Genomic DNA, 19,476 nt, shown 5'->3' with positions numbered 1-19,476 from the left:
AATGGGTAGACTTGAAGTGTCACATCCCGACCCTTCAACTCCGAAGATATTGTCCGCTTTGGCATTCCCCGCCCGAAAGGGGGCTACCGCACGGCTTTGCTTCTGTGGGCCGGTACTTGGGCCGTAGCCCAGCGCCTGCCACACCCCTACTGGGCGCCCACAAAAGGCCTCTTCGAAGTTAAGGAGCCAGGCATGGACATATAAGGCCAGGACTCGACCCTCGTGTGGCCGATGTGGGATGTAACATCCTCCCCCCCCCGTAGGGGTGCCCGACGTCCTCGTCGGCACATCGAACCAGCACGAGTCCGGCTCTGATACCAAATTGTCACATCCCGACCCTTCAACTCCGAAGATATTGTCCGCTTTGGCATTCCCCGCCCGAAAGGGGGCTACCGCACGGCTTTGCTTCTGTGGGCCGGTACTTGGGCCGTAGCCCAGCGCCTGCCACACCCCTACTGGGCGCCCACAAAAGGCCTCTTCGAAGTTAAGGAGCCAGGCATGGACATATAAGGCCAGGACTCGACCCTCGTGTGGCCGATGTGGGATGTAACATGAAGCATTTGTTTGAGCACATTAGGAACCACAAAATTTATATAGATCAACAAAACCGTTAAATTTCGTGTTACACGGAGACCATGTGAGAACAAAATCTCAAATCATATATTGAGACAGTGTACAATGGCCATAGGTGGATCACCACCTATTCACCGCCATGATCCCAGAATACAAGTGAAATAGATCCAGCAAATCAAACAGATTCATCCTTAACACTTGGATCCAAAAGAGGTTGCACACTAAAACGAAAAGGAAAATCAAGCAACTCTTCTGTAGAGAGCAATCAAACAAGCACACACTCCTAAAGAAAGAAATCAAACCAAACTCCAAAACCATTCTTGGAAATTATTAAACATAACTAAAATAAAAAGATAAAATTATGTCACCGCTTTATAATCTCCGGACATAGGAAAGCCATATCGCTGCATCGACTAAACCTAAATTGTCATTATGGCTAAACCAAGCCTGATGCAATTTGATATCTTTCCCAGCTTCAACCTAATATTGAAGGTGATAACTGGACCCAAAGTCTTGTGTTAATTGTCTTGTGTGGGCCAAAATGTGATGGCTATCACGACAACTACAACATTTCAGGACGAAAATTCAACACCAAATAAAGTAAACGGGAATTGAGAGGAAAGAGACCAAGAATGATTTCAAAAAGATTGTCGTCGGCCCCAAACCCAACGCCAAAGACGGGCCAGCGGCAGATATATTTTATTTTATTTTTATACAAGAACCAAGTAGGTTGAAGCTGTAACAATATATGAAACTGCACTCGAAGACAAAGTGAACTCGGAGCCTTAGTGCTTGTCTCATAACCATACCATTTTCAGTACTAACAGTATTTGTACAATTTTGTGTGTTGGGTAGAAAATTAGCTGCTTAACACTTGATGAAATGATCTATAAACTAATTTGTGTGAGTCACAACTTCCTATTTGGCCACATTTCATCCATGTTCCACATGCTACATGAAAAAATCACTGTCAAACCAGTTGTTTTCTGCCACGTAGCAATCGCCGGAGGAATTTCCAGGGAAATTTGGTGCTGAGTCTGCTGACACAGATTCCTGCAGTTTGAAGGATTCCATGTCGTTGCCACTGTTGTCACCACAATAGAAAGGAGGGCATTCCGGAAATTGCGCAGTCTTCGACATGTCCACTGGTTCTGAAGGGAAAATGCATGAACTTGTGCAGTAATCTGCCTCTGTGTTTTGCTTTTCGACATCCAAATTGTACATTGTTCCACTCATATTAATTTCTTCCAGCACTAGGATTTGTGGTGGCTGGGATACTGTTGCCGTTAGATGTTGGACAGTGTTGTTTTCGAGAGGCTGCGAAATCGTAGGATTTTGGTTTAACACAGCTGAAGAAATCAATGTTTCTCCTCCTATCTTCTGCTTCAACCTAGGCATCCAAAAGCACCTTATCATATTTTGAAACTCTCTGCTTTTCATGTCGATGTTGAGATGCCGGGCTTGTTTGTGCATCCTTGTTCTCCAATAGTTCTTGATTTCATTGTCTGTTCTTCCCGGTAAATACTGCGCGATTTTCGACCACCTGCGATCACAAAAGGAAATATAACTATTTTTCTATAATTTAAGACCAAAAAGCACCACACTATAAATGGTAAGTTTTAATAAACTCTGCATGAAAAAGGCTTCTTTAAGATGTAAAGAAACTGACTGCCTCTCCGCGTTTGTTTATATTAGATTAGAACATCGCTCGAATTAAAAGCGGCAATGAATTTGGGGTGTTGAATGGGGTAGCTAGCTCACCTATTGCCCATTTTTGAGTGGAGGTCAAGAATCAAGAGCTGTTCTTCAGGACTAAGATTGCCTCGCTTAACGTCGGGTTTCAGATAATTCAACCATCTCAATCTGCAACTTTTGCCAGTTCTCCTTAATCCTGTATAATTAACCAACAAATTAAGAAATATAATTAACCAAAAAAGAAGGGAAAAATAAAACCATAAAATACTCGTAGCCATAGTCACCAGCATGCAAATTGGTTACGTACGGTTACCTGAACGTTTGGCAAGCAAGTTCCACTGGCCTTCGCCATGGCGCTCTATGTACTGAATAAGAAGACGGTCTTCTTCAAGAGTCCATGGCCCTCTCCTAAGCTCACTGTTGTCTTCGCCGGAACAATTGCTACTTAGGGTTTTGGTATTAGTGGACATACCAGCTCTCATTCATAGAAACAAGGGCAAGCTTTTGAGGAGTTAAAACAAAGCCAGACTAGAAATTTATATGCAACATGTAAACACACACACACACATATATAAGTATATATAGTAAACCAAAACCCTTTTTCTCCTTGAGAATTTCTAAGGGCAAAGCCAGAAACTTCAAAGAAGAAGACTAGTAGAGTTGCAGATTCTACATGCATGTAGCTTCCATTGAGCTTCCATTAGTTTATGGTTTATGTAGGAAAAGAAAAAGGAGAAGCAAAACGACAATCACTGGAAGTAAATATTGGCGGGAATAACAACCAGTAAGATTAATTTTATTGAATATAAATTCTACTATAATAAAATTATACAAATATATATGATATATAATCACATAAAACAAAATTATAAAAATGTAATGACCTAAGGGAATTTTGCAGATAGAGCCTTACGGATTTGCAATGTCCTTGAAACAAAATTTTGTCTTTACTCAGTGTTTGTAACTCTATGTACAAATGTTTTCTCTACCAGGATCCAACTATTTATAAACAAAGTTTAAGTTATATAGGCATTCTAATGCTTTTTTCAGAACATATGTAACTATTTGGTCAAACAGATCATATAACTGTTTTGAATTAATCAAAAAATTAAAAAATAAATTAAAAACTTAACTAAGTCATTAAGGCTTTTCTTTAATTAATTAAATTTATACATTAAGCATAAACCAGGTGGGCCTCCTCACATGCACTTAATTCATTTTAATTGGATGTTAATTTGATGGATTTAGACATGTTAGACTTTTTTTCATAAGACTACAAATGGATTTATGCTTATTATTAAAGGCAAATAAAACAGAATGTTGCTATCTAATCTTAGTCGCCCCTTGATTAGTATACATAGCTGCGTAGGCAGTGGCGGCTCTAGAGAACGAAAGGCGCATCGTACAGGACTTTGGATTTGAGCGGCTTCAAAAATTTGTCAGCTAAAATTTATATGTGATAATGCTATAGATTAAAAAAAAAATTGCTCTAATTAGCACTTCAAAATGTCATTGTGCATTTTTTGTAAGTGTAAATTTTTTTAATTGAAACATAAAAATTGAGAGTGTATAATGAGATATTTGAAGTAGGGGTGGGTTCAAAAAACCGAAAACCGAAAAAAACCGAAAACCGAACCGGACCGAGACCGAAAAAAACCGAACCGAAAAAAAAACCGAACCGAAATTGTCAAACCGAACCGAACCGAATCTGACCGGTTCGGTTTCGGTTTTTGAGGCTCGGAAACCGAACCGAACCGAACCGAACCGATTTATATATATATATAATTTTTTTGAATATTTATAAATAGTTTAGTCATACAATCATAACAAAACAGAACCTGTTGCCAAGTTGGTTTCAGTGAAACTTTACGAGCATGGAGGCATGGGTTCGAACCCTCATGCCTCCAGGATTTGTGAGATTTTTTTTAATTTTTTAATCTTTTTAACAAAACAACCCTAACCCTCCTCCTCCTTATTTTTCATTCCGCCTAGCCTATTAATATGAATGTGAACTTTTATATTTCCTTTTTTTTTTTTAATAATTTTGGAGGGAGAAAGAAAAAAAAAAAAAAAAAAAAAAAAAAAAAAAAAAAAACCGAAAAAAACCGAAACCGAACCGAAAAAAACCGAAAAAAATTTGAACCGAACCGAACCGAACCGAAATTTCGGTTCGGTTTCGGTTTTGAGAAAAAACCGAACCGAAAAAAACCGAACCCAGCCCTAATTTGAAGTGTTAATAATAAAATTGAAAAAAAAAATCTTATTATATAATAATGTTATATAATTAAGTGAAACTTTAAAGTTAGAGTTTTTGAAAAAAAAATTTCTTGTTTGATTGTTTAAGATTGAACTGTTTTTTATTATTCAGTGAACGTTATGTTTGTAGCTCTTTGTTATTATTTAATGATAATTGTGAACTTATAATTAATTAGTCCTAAAATTTATTTTGATTTAAGTTATTTCAAAGACAGCCTGTGTGTAGGCATCGTAAAAGATAAACCAACACGCTTATTTTGGTAGTAATTAAGATAAATATAACACCACTACATCATAAACAATATTTAAATTAAATTCAATGAATTTCAAAACAAAAACAAGAACATGAGGTACTGCTCTTTGCGTGCAATGCTGTCAGCAAAAATAATATGAAATATTTGCATGTACGCAATGCATGAATCAGATTTATAGTAAATAATAAATTAAGCAAAAATTAGTATCCAGTCCTTAGTTTCTAATGTTCATTAAAATCCTATTAATTTTTATATTTTGATCAAAGTCCCTATCATACATGCAATGTGACATCCCACATCGTCCAGGGGAGTGATCCTTATATATATATTCACATCCCTACCTAGCACGAGGCCTTTTGGGAGCTCACTGGCTTCGGGTTCCATGGGAACTCCGAAGTTAAGCGAGAAAAGGGCTAGAGCAATCCCATGATGGGTGACCCACTGGGAAGTTGCTCGTGAGTTCCCAAAGATAAAGCCGTGAGGGAATGGTAAGCCCAAAGCGGACAATATCGTGCTACGGTGGTGGAGTAGGCCCGGGAAGTAATCCGTCCCGGGCCGGGATGTGAAAATTGGTATCAGAGCCAATCCCTGGCCGGAAATGTGCCGACAAGGACGTCGGGCCCCTAAGGGGGGTGGATTGTGACATCCCACATCGCCCAGGGGAGTGATCCTTATATATATATTCACATCCCTACCTAGCACGAGGCCTTTTGGGAGCTCACTGGCTTCGGGTTCCATGGGAACTCCGAAGTTAAGCGAGAAAAGGGTTAGAGCAATCCCATGATGGGTGACCCACTGGGAAGTTGCTCATGAGTTCCCAAAGACAAAGCCGTGAGGGAATGGTAAGCCCAAAGCGGACAATATCGTGCTACGGTGGTGGAGTAGGTCCGGGATGTGAAATGCAAGTTACGTAATTTTTATAATAAAAATTAGTAATTGATTTAGAGATACTTACACCCTTATTAAACTCCTAATTAATTTTCAATTCAAACATTTCCAAAATATAAAAAAATAAAATTAGAATAAGTTTGTACCCATTAAATTTTTATAAAAAATTGATATGTACCCATTCTTAAAAGTACCAATTTGTTATATGAAAAATGTACCCTCTTTTAATATAAAATGTACCCATTTTTTATATAAAATTCATTCAATCTTTTCTCTAATCCATTTTTAAACTTATATGGGTACATTTTGAGAATGTATTTGTCACATCCCGACCTGGAGAGAATCACTTCCCGGGCTCGCTCCACCACCGTAGCACGATATTATCCGCTTTGGGTCCCGACCACGCCCCCACGGTTTTGTTTTTGGGAACTCACACAAGAACTTTCCGATAGGTCACCCATCCTAGGAGTGCTCTAGCGCGCTACTCGCTTAACTTCGGAGTTCTTATGAAACCTGAAACCAGTGAGCTCCCAAAAGGCCTCGTGCTAGGTAGGGATGAGAATAAACATATAAGGATCACTCCCCTAGGCGATGTGGGATGTCACAATCCACCCCCCTTAGGGGCCCGACGTCCTCGTTGGCACACCACGACCAGGGTTAGGCTCTGATACCAAAATTGTCACATCCCAACCCGGGGCGGATCACTTCCTGGGTTCGCTCCACCACCGTAGCACGATATTGTCCGCTTTAGGCCCCTACCACGCCCTCACGATTTTGTTTTTGGGAACTCACACGAGAACTTCCTGATGGGTCACCCATCCTGGGAGTGCTCTAGCGCGCTACTCGCTTAACTTCGAAGTTCCCATGGAACGCAAAGCCAGTGAGCTCCCAAAAGGCCTCGTGCTAGGTAGGGATGGGAATAAACATATAAGGATTACTCCCATGGGCGATGTGGGATGTCACAGTATTTATGTCAAGTTAAATAGAAGAAATTTAATAATGTTATTAAGCCTAATATCTTCTTTTTTTGTGTTTTTTTTAAATGTACCCATGTTTTGGTACAATAATTTTTTGGTTAGTTTTTTTATGAACATACCTCTGTGTGTGTGTACACAAAATATATTAGAGAGTATAATTTATCTTTGATATTTTTTATCCCATAAATTATGGGTTTTATTTTAAATCTCATTAATATAAATAACTACAAATTTTATTTTTTAAATTAAAAATATAATAACCTACATAGAAATATATTATTACATTAATATCAAGAACTTCGATAAAAAACTAAAAACAACAAAGGTTTCAATCAAATAACATTGGTAGTTAGGAACCACATCCAAAATATTCCTTAAATCAATTAACGTAATTACTCGTTGAATTAAGCAGTCCACGAATCCATGCACGAATATATCATATATGAGAGGGATACAGCTAAAGGGTGGATGCAATTTGAGGTCAAGGTGGCCTCACGACTATTAAGAGTCCATAAAATAGATATGTGAAAGTTTTTCGATTCAAATGTTCAGTACGTGTCTCTGTTGTACTCACCAAGTACTTGATGTAATGTATGCTAAGCATATATTGGTAGCAATAGGCAGGTTGTGTCAAGATCACTCGATAAATTCTTTCGATCGCACTCATCAGATTTCTTTAGCATATGTCGATATTTGTTGACATGTGTGCAACATGATTCGACTGATGACAACAAGCTCATCAAGTATTCAACTAAAAGGCTAAGTGAATAAGCTGATTTGTTTTAGCGTGCTTCATGTCCTATTCTTATCTAAAAACTTAAGCCTTTGACGCTGAAGTCTCTCAATGTTCAAATCTTGGATCTACAACTGAATACTGTCAAAATATTGATGATGATTTAGCTACTGTTGCAACATGTAGTTTTCTGCCAGAACACTTGATTAACCTTAATTTTGTTCTTGGATAAGATAAGACGAAATTGATGGGTTTATGACGTTTGCTAATTCTTGTGTCATGGGTTTCGCAAGTGTTCGCTAAAAGCAATTCATGAATCGATATTATATTCCCAACTTAATAATTTGTTTCCAACACAATGGAAAATGATCTTTTTTCTGGGATCAGAGAAATTCTATGATCGTGTTCATTCATCATATATTATGCGATCAGTTTTCATTAATTACTATTTATATTTAATTTTTAATTTTTAAATAATTTATGATTGCACGATGTACGATGAACGAACACGATCACAAGATCTTCCGAATCCTCAAGAAAAGGATCCGGCAATGATTTTTTTTCCCAATACAATTAGTTGTATTAAGACTAGACATCAGGTGTAGGGCTTAGGGCAAGGATCATCTATATATTTAAAAGAAAACTAATAAAAAATGTTTGAAAACTTTGAGTTTTAACGATAAGGACAAAATAAACGGTAAATGGAATAGTATCAGGATTGACGTTTTAGTGTAAAAATGTAATTTTTTGTTAAAATAAACAGTACGGAAAATTTTACGTTAAAGTTTCCTATATTTAAACTATATTTAAACCTTCGATACTTCTTCGCTGTGGGATTTTCTTCACATCGTTCTTTGCTTGTATCGAGCCGACTTTAATTACAACAAAATTTTTTTTAGTCTTCGTGGTTGTTTGTAGCTCATCATGTGCTCGCTTATTTTATGTTCATTTCCAATGAATAATAAACGAATTTTGTTCAGTTCGCAACACAAAAATAAATATTAAAAAAAACACTTTTTTTTTTTTAACTTGCTCTCGTATCGCTGTAAGAAAAAAGATACAAATTTTGTTCATTTACTCAAACGAAAGATATCATGCACGTAAAGATTAGACCCTAAAAAAGAAGAAATCTTTCAATGTGTCACGAACAGAGTCCGATACACCAAGTGTTATAATACAAGTGGTTAGAAATTCAAATTTTTAAGTATCAATCACTTGTATTATATTACACTTGGTATGCTGGACCGTGTTTCCGGCACACTAAAAAATTTATCCTCAACAATTTCTTGAAAAAAAAATTTTGGCTAATGGGGTGAATTCCATTCAAAGGGTCATAGTTTCTTCTTCTTCTTCTTCTTTTCTAGATGATCTACAACACTGTCAATATATAATTATATATGATACGTGCTTGACTGACCAAAGTATATTAAAATATATTTATCCCAAAGTATATTAAAATATATTTATCCCAAAGTATATTAAAATATATTTATCCAGCACTTACAAACAGTTAAAATCTTATCCACGGTTGCTTATTGTAAAACTGCCATTTCCTATGTGATTCCTTTTCCTTCAACACCCCATTCAAGCTTTGAACTATATGTGCTGAAAAGTCGGCAGAACTTGTTAGTTGCAGCTAATTTTGACTTTAGAAAGATACTGTATTTTTTACGACGACTGTCATACTATCACATAGTTTTACAAAATCAGATGTTATAGTATGAGTTACCTACAAACGACATTAACGCTAGTTTGCATAAGCAAGGACTTTGACTTTGTAACAGTGATCACTCAGTAACCAAATGTTAAAAATCAAGAAACTACTCTCTGGACTGTGATATGATCTAATTAGCTAGTGATTTCGATGCTTAACAATCAGCAGAACTTCAACAATTTGTTTAGCTAGAACTCTAAGGGGGGTGTGGTCAAATTAGGATTTGATAGGATTTTAATAGACTTTAAAATCTGGGTGTAGTCGATTATAGTTTTAAAAGAGGATTTTAAAAGATTCTGAAATCATGATGTAGTCAAATTAGGATTTAAGAGGATTTCGAATAATACACCCAAATCAAGGGATAATCGATTAAGAGTTTAAAGAATACATTCAACTCAAGGGGTAGTGAGAATGTCAAAGATTTATTAGGATTTTAATGGCTGAGAGATTTTGAGGGATTTGAGAGTGAATGGTATAATACAAAGGGTCATCAAGAATCCAACCATACCCCATGTGATTTCTTTTCAAGTTCATCACAGAAGTGGAATAGTCTTCCTCTCACACCGTCTCCCTCTATCCCCTCAAGGTATTGCTTTTCTCTTCCCAACTTGTATGATTCTGGTATGGTTGATTTGTTTCACAGATTACTGCTGCATTCCTTCTCATACATATATATATTTATACGAATTGTTCCACAAATCCATATATCCCTAGCTTCTCATATATATATATATATATGCATTCCTTTCAATCATTTGTTCCACATGTCCCTAGCTTCTTCGAATTCATTTTTTTTGTGTTGATTATTTTTCAGTTGTATTGTTTTTCTGTTTGATAGCTGAAAAACTGATACATTTAATGCAATGAAAAGAGAAAACCTAATATATACATTTAATGCAATGAAAAGAGAAAACCTAATATACATGCAATAGATTAGCTAATATGCATGTTTTTTTAACCAGCCGAGAGGAACTTTGGATATTTTACTCCAAATAATTGAAAGGGGATTGAATAAATTTGATGGGTTTTTATTATTTCTTGAATATATGTGTCTGTGAGAATTCAAGAATTGTTGTTTTTTATTAGAAGTGTATTTGGGTTTAGTTCTTAATCCGTGTTCAGTTCTCCATTATCATTGTTTGGTTAATTAAGGATCAAAATTCTAGTTTTTTATCACTGGTCCATTTTTCTTTTCGCTATAAAAAAAGAGGGCAGTTTCAAAGGTTTCGTGGACTGGAACTTTGCTCTAAAATCTCTTATATAATCCTTTATGGTTGGGAAAATCCTTGAATTGATACCTTTCTTTATTGTATGATTTCAACCATAACGAAATTTCTTCAACATTATATAATCCTTTATGGTTGGGAAAATTCTTGTTTCTCTTGCTTGAGGAAACTGTTTCTCTTTTTGTATATATCAACTTTTAGAGATTCTTTCCGACTGTTGTTGATGTGGTGCATTGATTTTTGGTTTCTGCAAATGATCATTTACAGGTCATTCGCATTATTCTATTCATTTGTTAAGAGAATAGATTAAATATTTTCCCCTAGTTTTGTTTGTTGTATTGAATTTGGTTATTATGATTAGCATTTTTTCATGAATTTGGTTATTATGATTAGACTAGAGCTTACTGTATTTGTTTGGTTAATTGAGGTACTTTGTTGCTATATTAATGCATTGCATATTATATGATTCGGATGGTTTTTGTTAAGTATGTCCTGAATTGATTTTTTGTTACTACTATTGCTTCCATCACACTAGTAATTAGAAATGGGAGACGAACAACAAGAAATTGGAAAAGTGAAGGCCAAAAGTGATTATAGAGCTTGGACTTTGGAAGAGAGCAAAGTGTTGTTACAATTGCTCGTTGAAGCTACATTGCGTGGATGGCGTGATGCTAATGGCTTGCTAACCAAAGATATTGTGACAACAAGAATACTTCCGGCACTTAATCAAAGACTAAAGTGTAATAAAACTTATAAGCATTACACTAGTCGAATGAGATATTTTAAGAAAGAATATGGAAGATATAGTCAACTTATGGGAAGCAACTCTGGCTTTGGGTGGGATGCAAACACAAAGAGATTTGTTGTTGATGACGAAGTTTGGGAAGAATACTTTAGGGTGAGCTTATTGGCTGTTATTTAAAATATTATATGTAACTTGAATGTATACTTATAGTTTATTGAACAATTGTGATTTTCTTGTTTATTTTGTAGGCCCACCCAAACCAAAGAAGCATTCGTAAAAAATCTTGTGATGACTTTGAAGATTTGCAAATCGTATTGGGGATGCAACTGCCATTGGAAAACACTCATTGGGATTGGGTGAGGAAACTGATGCAAGAACTTTTGTAGTGGAAGATAGACAAGGGGGAACAGAGGAAGATGAACAAGTTGGAATAGAGAACTTGTTTTACGATGAGGAAAATGGGGGCTTTGTACTAAATCAAAACCAAGCATCACACCAAATTTAATCATTCAATCAATCATCCCCATTCTTACCCACTCAAGCCACTAGCTCAGAGATTTCCCTAGAAATCACCAACCGTAGGAAACGAAACAGAACCCAATACCAAGGGAATACTAGATCATCTGAGACCACTAATCAAGCTAGAATTATGGAAAATATTTCACTTACTCTCGGTTCAATTGCCACTGACTTCCGAGGAGTCCATAGTCTGTTGGAGAAAAGGGATAAAGATAGAGAGAGACAAAATTCTATACGGGATGCCATCAAGGAAACCCCAAATTTGGATGAACTGCTTGCTATCAAGCAGTCGCTTTGCTCGATACTAAAACAACAAAAAAAAAAGCATTTCTGAAGATGTCACCGGAAGAGTGGTCAAATTGGATACGCTATAATTTGAAATGATATGACTCATGATACATTAGTTTTTTTTGTTCATTTTATTTTGGATTATGTTTAATTGGCTTATTCATAACTGAATGATGTTGGATTATGTTTAATGAATGATGTGTTTAATTTAATTAATGATATTATGTGAGAATGTAGGATTTAACTCTATTGAATTTGGATAATGTACTATTGCTATTAGACTATGTGGGAAATTGAATGTGGGAATATAGGATTTAGCTCTATTGAATTTTGGTTGTTGTTAACGGAAAAGGCTGCTCGGCTTCCCCCAATTGAGGAAATCCGAACTCTACTTGATCATAGTGTTCGTGGATTTAAGCCCAATCTTAAGACATAGATCTAACCCATCCACCTAGTAACAAAATAAAAAGCCCAATCTAAAGACATAGATTTAAGCCCAATCCAAAGACTTGTCGTAGGGATATCATAGCAAGGCATTCTTCCGTTTTTAAGAAGAGTAAATATAGGGGGGACTACATATTTATAGGGTAGTGCTATCTATACACTTATTTTTAGTTCTCATTCATCCTTTCAATTTTTGACTGTCAAATCAAATAAAATGAAAAAGATTAATGGACAAAAATTAACAAGGTTGTGTGGGAAGTAGAAAGGGTACTGTGTGAATAGCGCTATCCTATTTATATCATATTTGAGGTATCATCATATGTGGCAAGTGATGTATATAACCAACATTCATTAAGATAAATTTATTAATTAACATATCACATTAGATTGTACGAAAATGTGATCTCCTAATATTTTTCTTTTAAGAAAGAGACCAGCTTTATTTGTCTATGCGTGGTGATAGCCCAGTTATGACAGCATGAGAAAAGTTTAAAGTCATCTGGCATTATGCATATGATAAAGAAAGGGATTCAGGATTGGAAACTCAGGTGAGCTGAATTTTAAGACAATTTTCTCTCTTGAAATTTCGGCATATATGCATATGAGTGTACATGCTTAAGTCACTTGGTGACTAAATTAGAAAATTAGGAAGTAATTGAATCCTTAAAAACAACAACAATCAAGCCTATCTCACTAAGTACTAAGCGGAGACAATCAAATTTTATCTCACTAAGTGGAGTCAATTGTATGAATTTTAAAACGTCATTGTGCTCGATTTTGCACCAAGTCTTTAGTTAGCTCAAAGTAATTCATATCTTTTTCTACAGTCTCTTTTTAAAGTATTCATAGGTATTTCTCTATCTCTTTTGTCTTGAGACTATGTATCATAGTCTCATCTTAACCGAAATATCTTAGGTCTTCGGTTCACGTGTCCAAACCATTTTAACCAATTATCACTCCTACTTTACCTAAGATATTCTTGTTCTTAATCTTATCCATTCTCGTGTGCCTACATATCCAACGAAGCATTATCATCTCCGCTACAATAATTTTTTGGCACGTGTTGCTTTTTGACCGCTCAACATTCCGTGCCATAAAACATCGTTGGCCTTATTGCCGTTCATCCATCTAACTTGTATTTTATGGTTGAGATCTTCATCTAATCTCAGTTATTTTGCAAGATAAATCCAAGATAACGAAAACGTTCATTATTTGGTACTTCCTGATCTCCAATCTTCATCCTTATCTCATTTGGACCCTCATTCCCCCTGAACTTGACTCCACATACTGTGTCTTTGATCTACTTAAACAAAGACCTTTAACTTCCAACATTTCCCGATCAAGGTTAAGTTTCGCATTTACTCCCTCATGCATTTCATCTATCAATATTATATCATCTGCAAAAAAGTATACATCGAGGGATATCATCTTAAACATGTTTTGTTAACTCGTCTATTACTAATGCAAAAAAGTAAGAATGTAAAGTTGAGCATTAGTATAACCCTTTAGTTATGAGAAAAGCCTTTAATATGTCCTTCACAAATTCTTACTGCAATAATTGCTCCCACCTACATATCCCTTATTGCTTGGATTCTCAAATCCCAAAAATTTCTAAAATCTCCTAATTAAATATCGAAAAGATCAAGAATTGAATAACTAACTAATTCATACTTTCTTTAAAGTTTAACCACTTCATATATTAAATTATTAACAAACATGATCATACGCTTCAAGTGAAACATGATTACAATGATAACCCCTGATACGGGGCCCACAGGGGACACACAGCTCTGCCACGTGGCCACTTCCTCATTCATCCATGTTAAATAGTAGTTCATCACCCACATTATCCAAAAACTCAATTGAAACCTTCGAGCAGGGGACTCTGCAAATCCAACACAAACAAAAAAACCCAATGTCTGAATTCACAGAAGATTTCCTAAGCAATAAACCTTCACTTCCATTTTTAGATATTGACCAAAACATGGAACCAACAAACCAGTATGCAGACGAGTTCAATATTCCAAGTGTCGTGGAATATCCAAGCTGGAATTTCCACACCTACATGCCCTTCTCAAATGACACTTACTTGTTCAGCAATCAAGAACCCGAGTTCCCCGCCGGAAAAATGATCGAAAACTTTCCAAAATTACAAGTTCATTCCATTGTTACAGATGGAAATGAAAGCAAGAAGAGAATAGCAGTGGATGATGCAACAGAGAGCAGCTCCGGAATCTCTACTACGCCAGTTTCTGAAACCGGGGTCAAGCGAAAAAATGTAACTGTTTAAATCTTTTTTTTTCTCAGTTTTTTTTTAATTTGTTTTGCCTTGTATAGTTCTCAGTTTGATTTTGTTCGTGTGTTCGCAGAGCGCAGAAAGAGGAAAGAGGGTCAAGAGCAATGAGAAGGAAGATGAGAAACCAAAGGAATTTGTTCATGTTAGAGCCAGGAGAGGCCAAGCAACTCACAGTCACAGTCTAGCAGAAAGGGTACTTAAATTTGCTTGTGCTTCTTCGTTTTTTTTCTTCAAGCGATATTCTAATTCAGTGACCGATAAATTTGTTAAAAACATTAGTTCTTGGTTTTAATATATGTTTATTGAATGTCGTCAATCAGGTTAGAAGAGGAAAAATCAACGAAAGGCTGACATGTTTGCAAGATATTGTCCCAGGGTGCTCTAAGGTAATTAAGAAATTTGGTAGCGTAATTAAGCATATGTGTTTAACTTAGTAAATTCAAGAACCATAAGTCTAATTTACAAACGCGTTAATGTAATTACAGACGATGGGAATGGCGGTAATGTTGGACGAGATAATTAATTATGTTCAGTCCTTACAAAACCAGATTGAGGTAATTAGTTTAACAATAATCAAATTTTCCTTGTTAATAATTTGTTCTTAATTATCTTCTCTGGAAAATCAATGTTTGTTCTTTGTCGAATATTTCAGTTCCTATCTATGAAGCTAGCCACAGCGAGCTCTTTCTATGACTCCAACTCGGAGACTGATGTTACGGAAACAACGCAGGTACAAAATATGAAAAAGTTTCAGTAAAAAATTTTTGGTGACGAGGGATGGAATTCTAATTTTGCGCGATCGAAAAGTAGTAACGTTTTTTTTTTTTATGTTGCAGATAGCAGGAGAGTTGGAGAGATTGAAGAGAGAAGCTGCAGGATATGGAGGATTTGGTGCTAGCTTCCACTCAACATCTTCAGCTTGGTCCCCCTGAGACTTGAAGATGCTCTATCTCCCATATCCTACTCCTCCTACGGTTCTAATGTTATGATTTTTGTCCCCGCTTCATGCTAAATATGTCTGCCACAAGTGGAAAACCAAAACTTGTAAAACCCTAATTTATATGTTGGGGGAAATTTATTGAGATTAATACAATGCACACAGTTAAAAAAGTTTCTCCCTAGTTGTGATTCTCTAACTATAATCAGTAATTATTTGTATGATGCATAAATTGGCTGTGCACTAAATCCTAATTACGTACTTTAATTTATCAAAAGAGAGATTCAAACTCGGCTACAAGAAACCGGACATACTAGGATAATCAAATGACCTATTTCATGTTTACAAAACCGACTTTATGTTACGTAGTAAAGTCATGACTCATAAACATAAGGGGTGGATAAACACTAAGCTGTCAGTTAAAAGGAATGCTAAGACAACAGTTGGATGATACATGTTGTCTTGTCTCATGTGTTAGAACAACATTTAATTGCCATCAACTTGTACATATAAGATCATGGGAAATTTGGAAAATTTAGACATATTTCTTCTAATATCAAGAGCAACGTAGATGCAACATGGACGTTAAGGTTATCGTGCGCCGTCTAGTGTTTTAACTATTCACATAACATTGCGTGATTGGTTTGAGATACTTTCACCTTAGCGTTTTATCTTCTCTTTCTATATCAGCTTTAAAATATCAAAACTTGGAAGCAACTAAGTGACATTAATTTATTGATTATGACTCATGAACCGAATTGAAATGTCACAAGCTTGAAATGACAACTGAAAGTAACCCATGGAGTCCATGAAATCTCATGGAGGTTGCCAATTCATGAGGTGAATGATTGGGGGGGGGGAGAGAGAGAGAGAGAAATGTGAAGTTTTTTGTCTTCAAGTTTTGTTTTGAAAAGAGGGAAAGATAGGTGCAATGCATCCATGAAACTTGGAGGGACATAGGACAGCAAGAATGGGCCAAAGCATGCCCTAAAGAGCATGGGGGCAGTGTGGGATCTCCCAACTTCTCTAAAAGGATAAGTGCTTATGAACCTCTCTCTCTCTCTCTCTCTCTCTCTCTCTCTCTCTCAAAAGCAAATTTTTTTTTCCAATTTGTTTTCTCCTCATATCCCAGTCAATCTTTCTTCTTTTCTTTGACCCCTCTTGGACCAAGTCTATTGAAGCAGTATGCATGAACAAAGAGGAGGAAGAGGACTCAAGGGTCCCCCCTCAAAGCGTAATGGAAAATGGATAGTGCCATATTCCCAAATTGGATTGAGGAGATCACATATTAGGTGGAGTTGGGAATGTACCAATAACTTAATATGGGCAAGTTCAAGGCACCTAGATTAGAAGCTTTTGGAGTGGAAGATGTTAGCTTGTCAAAATACCCACTAAATTATGGCAAAACTAAAAAATAGCACAAAAAGGAAACCTAAGTATGTGCATGCATCTCATAATATTAATATGCATAAACCTCAATGTAATATGATTCATCACGAATCATCTCATCGTCGAGTGTCTCAAGATGGCTTATGGTGATGTGGTAAAGAAGCATCATCATACTCAAATGGTAATGCTTGCATCAATCTTAATCAAAATCGAGATCTATGTTTAAATTATGTTTGAAGGTTGTAGATGATGGGCAAGGAACCTCTATGGATTCTTTTCACCAAGTCCACCAAGGCATACAATCCGGATCTTTGAAATTTGATCAAATGGCTACAAACAAGGGCTCACTTTAAAAGTTCTAATAACTTTAGCCGTTTGATCAAATTTCAAAGGTTCGAATTGTTTGCCTTAGTGGACTTGGTGAAAATGATCTGGAGAGGATCCTTTCCCGTAGATGATTATCACATGCATGGTCAAAATGTCATTTTGTGGTCAACAAAAGTAATTTTTAGGATGTTTTTGTCCCGATTTGTGAGCCTCACATGCAATTTATGAACATAGACAAAACTAGACTACATAGATGATATGTATAGTTTGATCAAATGAGAGTTTCTATCATGCACATGGCCTACATGTGCATCAACATAATTGATCAAATCTCTGCCACTCGTTTTCATTTAAAAAATTGGAAGGTCGAGATTTAATCAAATATGTTGATGAGCAACCCATGCGCATGAGAGAAACTATGTTGACCTATATGGATTAAGGACTCAAGAAGAATTAGGGGTGTGTTCGAAAAAACCGAAAATAAAAAAATATCGCACAAAATATCAAATCAAAATAACCAAATTGAATTTCTCTAACTGAACTTAATCGAATTCAATCGGTTCAGTTTCGGTTTCAAATGTTAGGACACCCACTGAGCCGAACAAAACCAAACATTTAAACCCATAATATTACGTTGTTTTATGTTTTACACTAACCCTAACTAACACACCCCTCGTCCCCTCCTTTCTTCAGACTCCAAACTTGATACCTTGCCTCCAGTCTCCAGATTCCAAAGTTCAAACTCGATACCCCGACCTTGCCGCTCACCCTTCAAGCTCAGAACATCATCCTTTAGACGTCGCACACCTGACAGCTCGTCCACTTCGCTCTCTGTCACCTCGCCCACCTTGCTCGCTGCTGCGCTCACCACCTCGCCCAATTTACTGCGATATTGGCCTGCATTTTATTTCTCAAGAATAAAAAAATTCAACATTATTAAGACATGAAAGCAAAGCTTTTTTGTTCACATGAAAAAAAAAACCAACAGGAATTAACTAAAAATAGAATTAATTACAATATTTGTCCTTAAACTTATATTTGTATTTCACTTTATCTCCAATTTAGTTTATCTATTTAATAGTTTTTCACTTGTGTTATGTGACTCACTTTAACCATTCTGTCATACTTTTGTTTATTTGATTGTCAACTAAAATGTCCAGCTTTACTACAATGAAACAGTTTAACAAATTGGCATGATGACTAAAGTGGGGATGTGATACAGTTAGAAGGTCATAAAATTTAAAACTAAAGTTAAGACTAAAGTGAAACACGAGTATAAATCAGAAGATTACTATAGTAATTAACCCTACCATAATATCAATAAAAGTTAGAAAGGTTGAATGCTATGAATATCAATAATAAATCATAGAACTCTCCTCAATCCACCGTGTTTGGAGTTCAAAATCTCTTCTTCTCCTTAGAGTAGTTTAGAGTACAAGTATCGAATGTATTAAAAAAAGGTTCCTGAGATTTGCATAACTCATCACTTTAGTCCATGAGATTTGAAATTAATATAATTATCATTTTAGTTGGATATTGACCAGATATTTACGTAGTTTCTGAGTTCGTTAATTATAGGTTTGGATTAATATCTTGTTTCCTTTAGTGATCGATCAGGGGTAGGCATGTAAGCTTTTCTTTTACAACAGATTGCAGGTGGGAGACAACTGCGTAATTTCGATCCCTCCCTGAGGCAAGTACAAACAAGGATTCGGAGTCATGGATTCCAACAGACACAAAGCAGTGGCAACAACCTCCATTAATAACCCCTATTAAGTCAGTGAGTAGCCAACCTCTATCTGTGCAGCTGTATTTGGAACATCCAAGTTTATCTGAACCAAAGCCTTGAAAGGGGAATACCAGTGTTCATAGCATATGCATGCACGCATGCCGTTTAGCTGGTATTGGCTTTACCTAATTTACTTTTGAAGTCCTTCAATGTGATAGAGAATGAACCGTTTTGTCTTGATTTTGCATGACCAGTACGATACACGTCCCTTGAACATACTGCTCAAGAAGTAAATCTCGCTTGCTTGCTGCATTTAGCGTATAAATCACAGTAAGTGTTTACTATTGATATATGTTGTCCAATTAGGATGAGATTACTCAGTACCGACGATGTAGAAAGTTAGTGGAAGATGAAAGGTAGAAAAGAAGCACAACACTTTAGAGCAAGCTGGAGGTGATTAGCTGAGGGGATTGTTGTTTGTGCTCT

The 19,476-nt window shown here is 36.1% G+C and overlaps 2 protein-coding genes and 1 pseudogene across 2 annotated transcripts; 2 read left to right on the top strand and 1 right to left on the bottom strand.

The window, feature by feature from the left end:
* Positions 1–1,206: 1,206 nt before the first annotated feature.
* LOC137711386 (transcription factor MYB62-like) lies at positions 1,207–3,012 on the bottom strand. Its single transcript, XM_068450622.1, has 3 exons — positions 2,582–3,012; positions 2,335–2,464; positions 1,207–2,116 (listed from the first exon to the last, which is right to left on the bottom strand). The coding sequence occupies exons 1-3, from the start codon at positions 2,748–2,750 to the stop codon at positions 1,525–1,527; spliced, it is 891 nt and encodes a 296-aa protein (XP_068306723.1). The 5' UTR covers positions 2,751–3,012; the 3' UTR covers positions 1,207–1,524.
* A 7,848-nt stretch (positions 3,013–10,860) lies between these two features.
* LOC137710236 (uncharacterized protein At2g29880-like) lies at positions 10,861–11,914 on the top strand (annotated as a pseudogene).
* A 2,274-nt stretch (positions 11,915–14,188) lies between these two features.
* On the top strand, positions 14,189–15,665 carry LOC137709696 (transcription factor BEE 3-like). Its single transcript, XM_068448679.1, has 6 exons — positions 14,189–14,590; positions 14,682–14,801; positions 14,929–14,994; positions 15,094–15,162; positions 15,261–15,338; positions 15,445–15,665. The coding sequence occupies exons 1-6, from the start codon at positions 14,228–14,230 to the stop codon at positions 15,538–15,540; spliced, it is 792 nt and encodes a 263-aa protein (XP_068304780.1). The 5' UTR covers positions 14,189–14,227; the 3' UTR covers positions 15,541–15,665.
* The last annotated feature ends 3,811 nt before the right edge of the window (positions 15,666–19,476 follow it).

Source organism: Pyrus communis, chromosome 12 (assembly GCF_963583255.1).
Source record: "Pyrus communis chromosome 12, drPyrComm1.1, whole genome shotgun sequence".
Taxonomy (NCBI): Eukaryota; Viridiplantae; Streptophyta; class Magnoliopsida; order Rosales; family Rosaceae; genus Pyrus; species Pyrus communis.
Note: the sequence above shows the minus strand (reverse complement) of the source record. Positions and strands in the feature narration are given on the sequence as shown.

Coding starts and splice junctions, on each gene's coding strand:
- LOC137711386 (XM_068450622.1), bottom strand. CDS start 2,750: ATGAGAGCTGGTATGTCCACTAATACCAAAACCCTAAGTAGCAATTGT. Junction 2,465..2,581: donor CTTGCTTGCCAAACGTTCAG/GTAACCGTACGT, acceptor TTAATTATACAG/GATTAAGGAGAACTGGCAAA. Junction 2,117..2,334: donor CACTCAAAAATGGGCAATAG/GTGAGCTAGCTA, acceptor TTGTGATCGCAG/GTGGTCGAAAATCGCGCAGT.
- LOC137709696 (XM_068448679.1), top strand. CDS start 14,228: ATGTCTGAATTCACAGAAGATTTCCTAAGCAATAAACCTTCACTTCCA. Junction 14,591..14,681: donor CCGGGGTCAAGCGAAAAAAT/GTAACTGTTTAA, acceptor GTGTGTTCGCAG/AGCGCAGAAAGAGGAAAGAG. Junction 14,802..14,928: donor GTCACAGTCTAGCAGAAAGG/GTACTTAAATTT, acceptor GTCGTCAATCAG/GTTAGAAGAGGAAAAATCAA.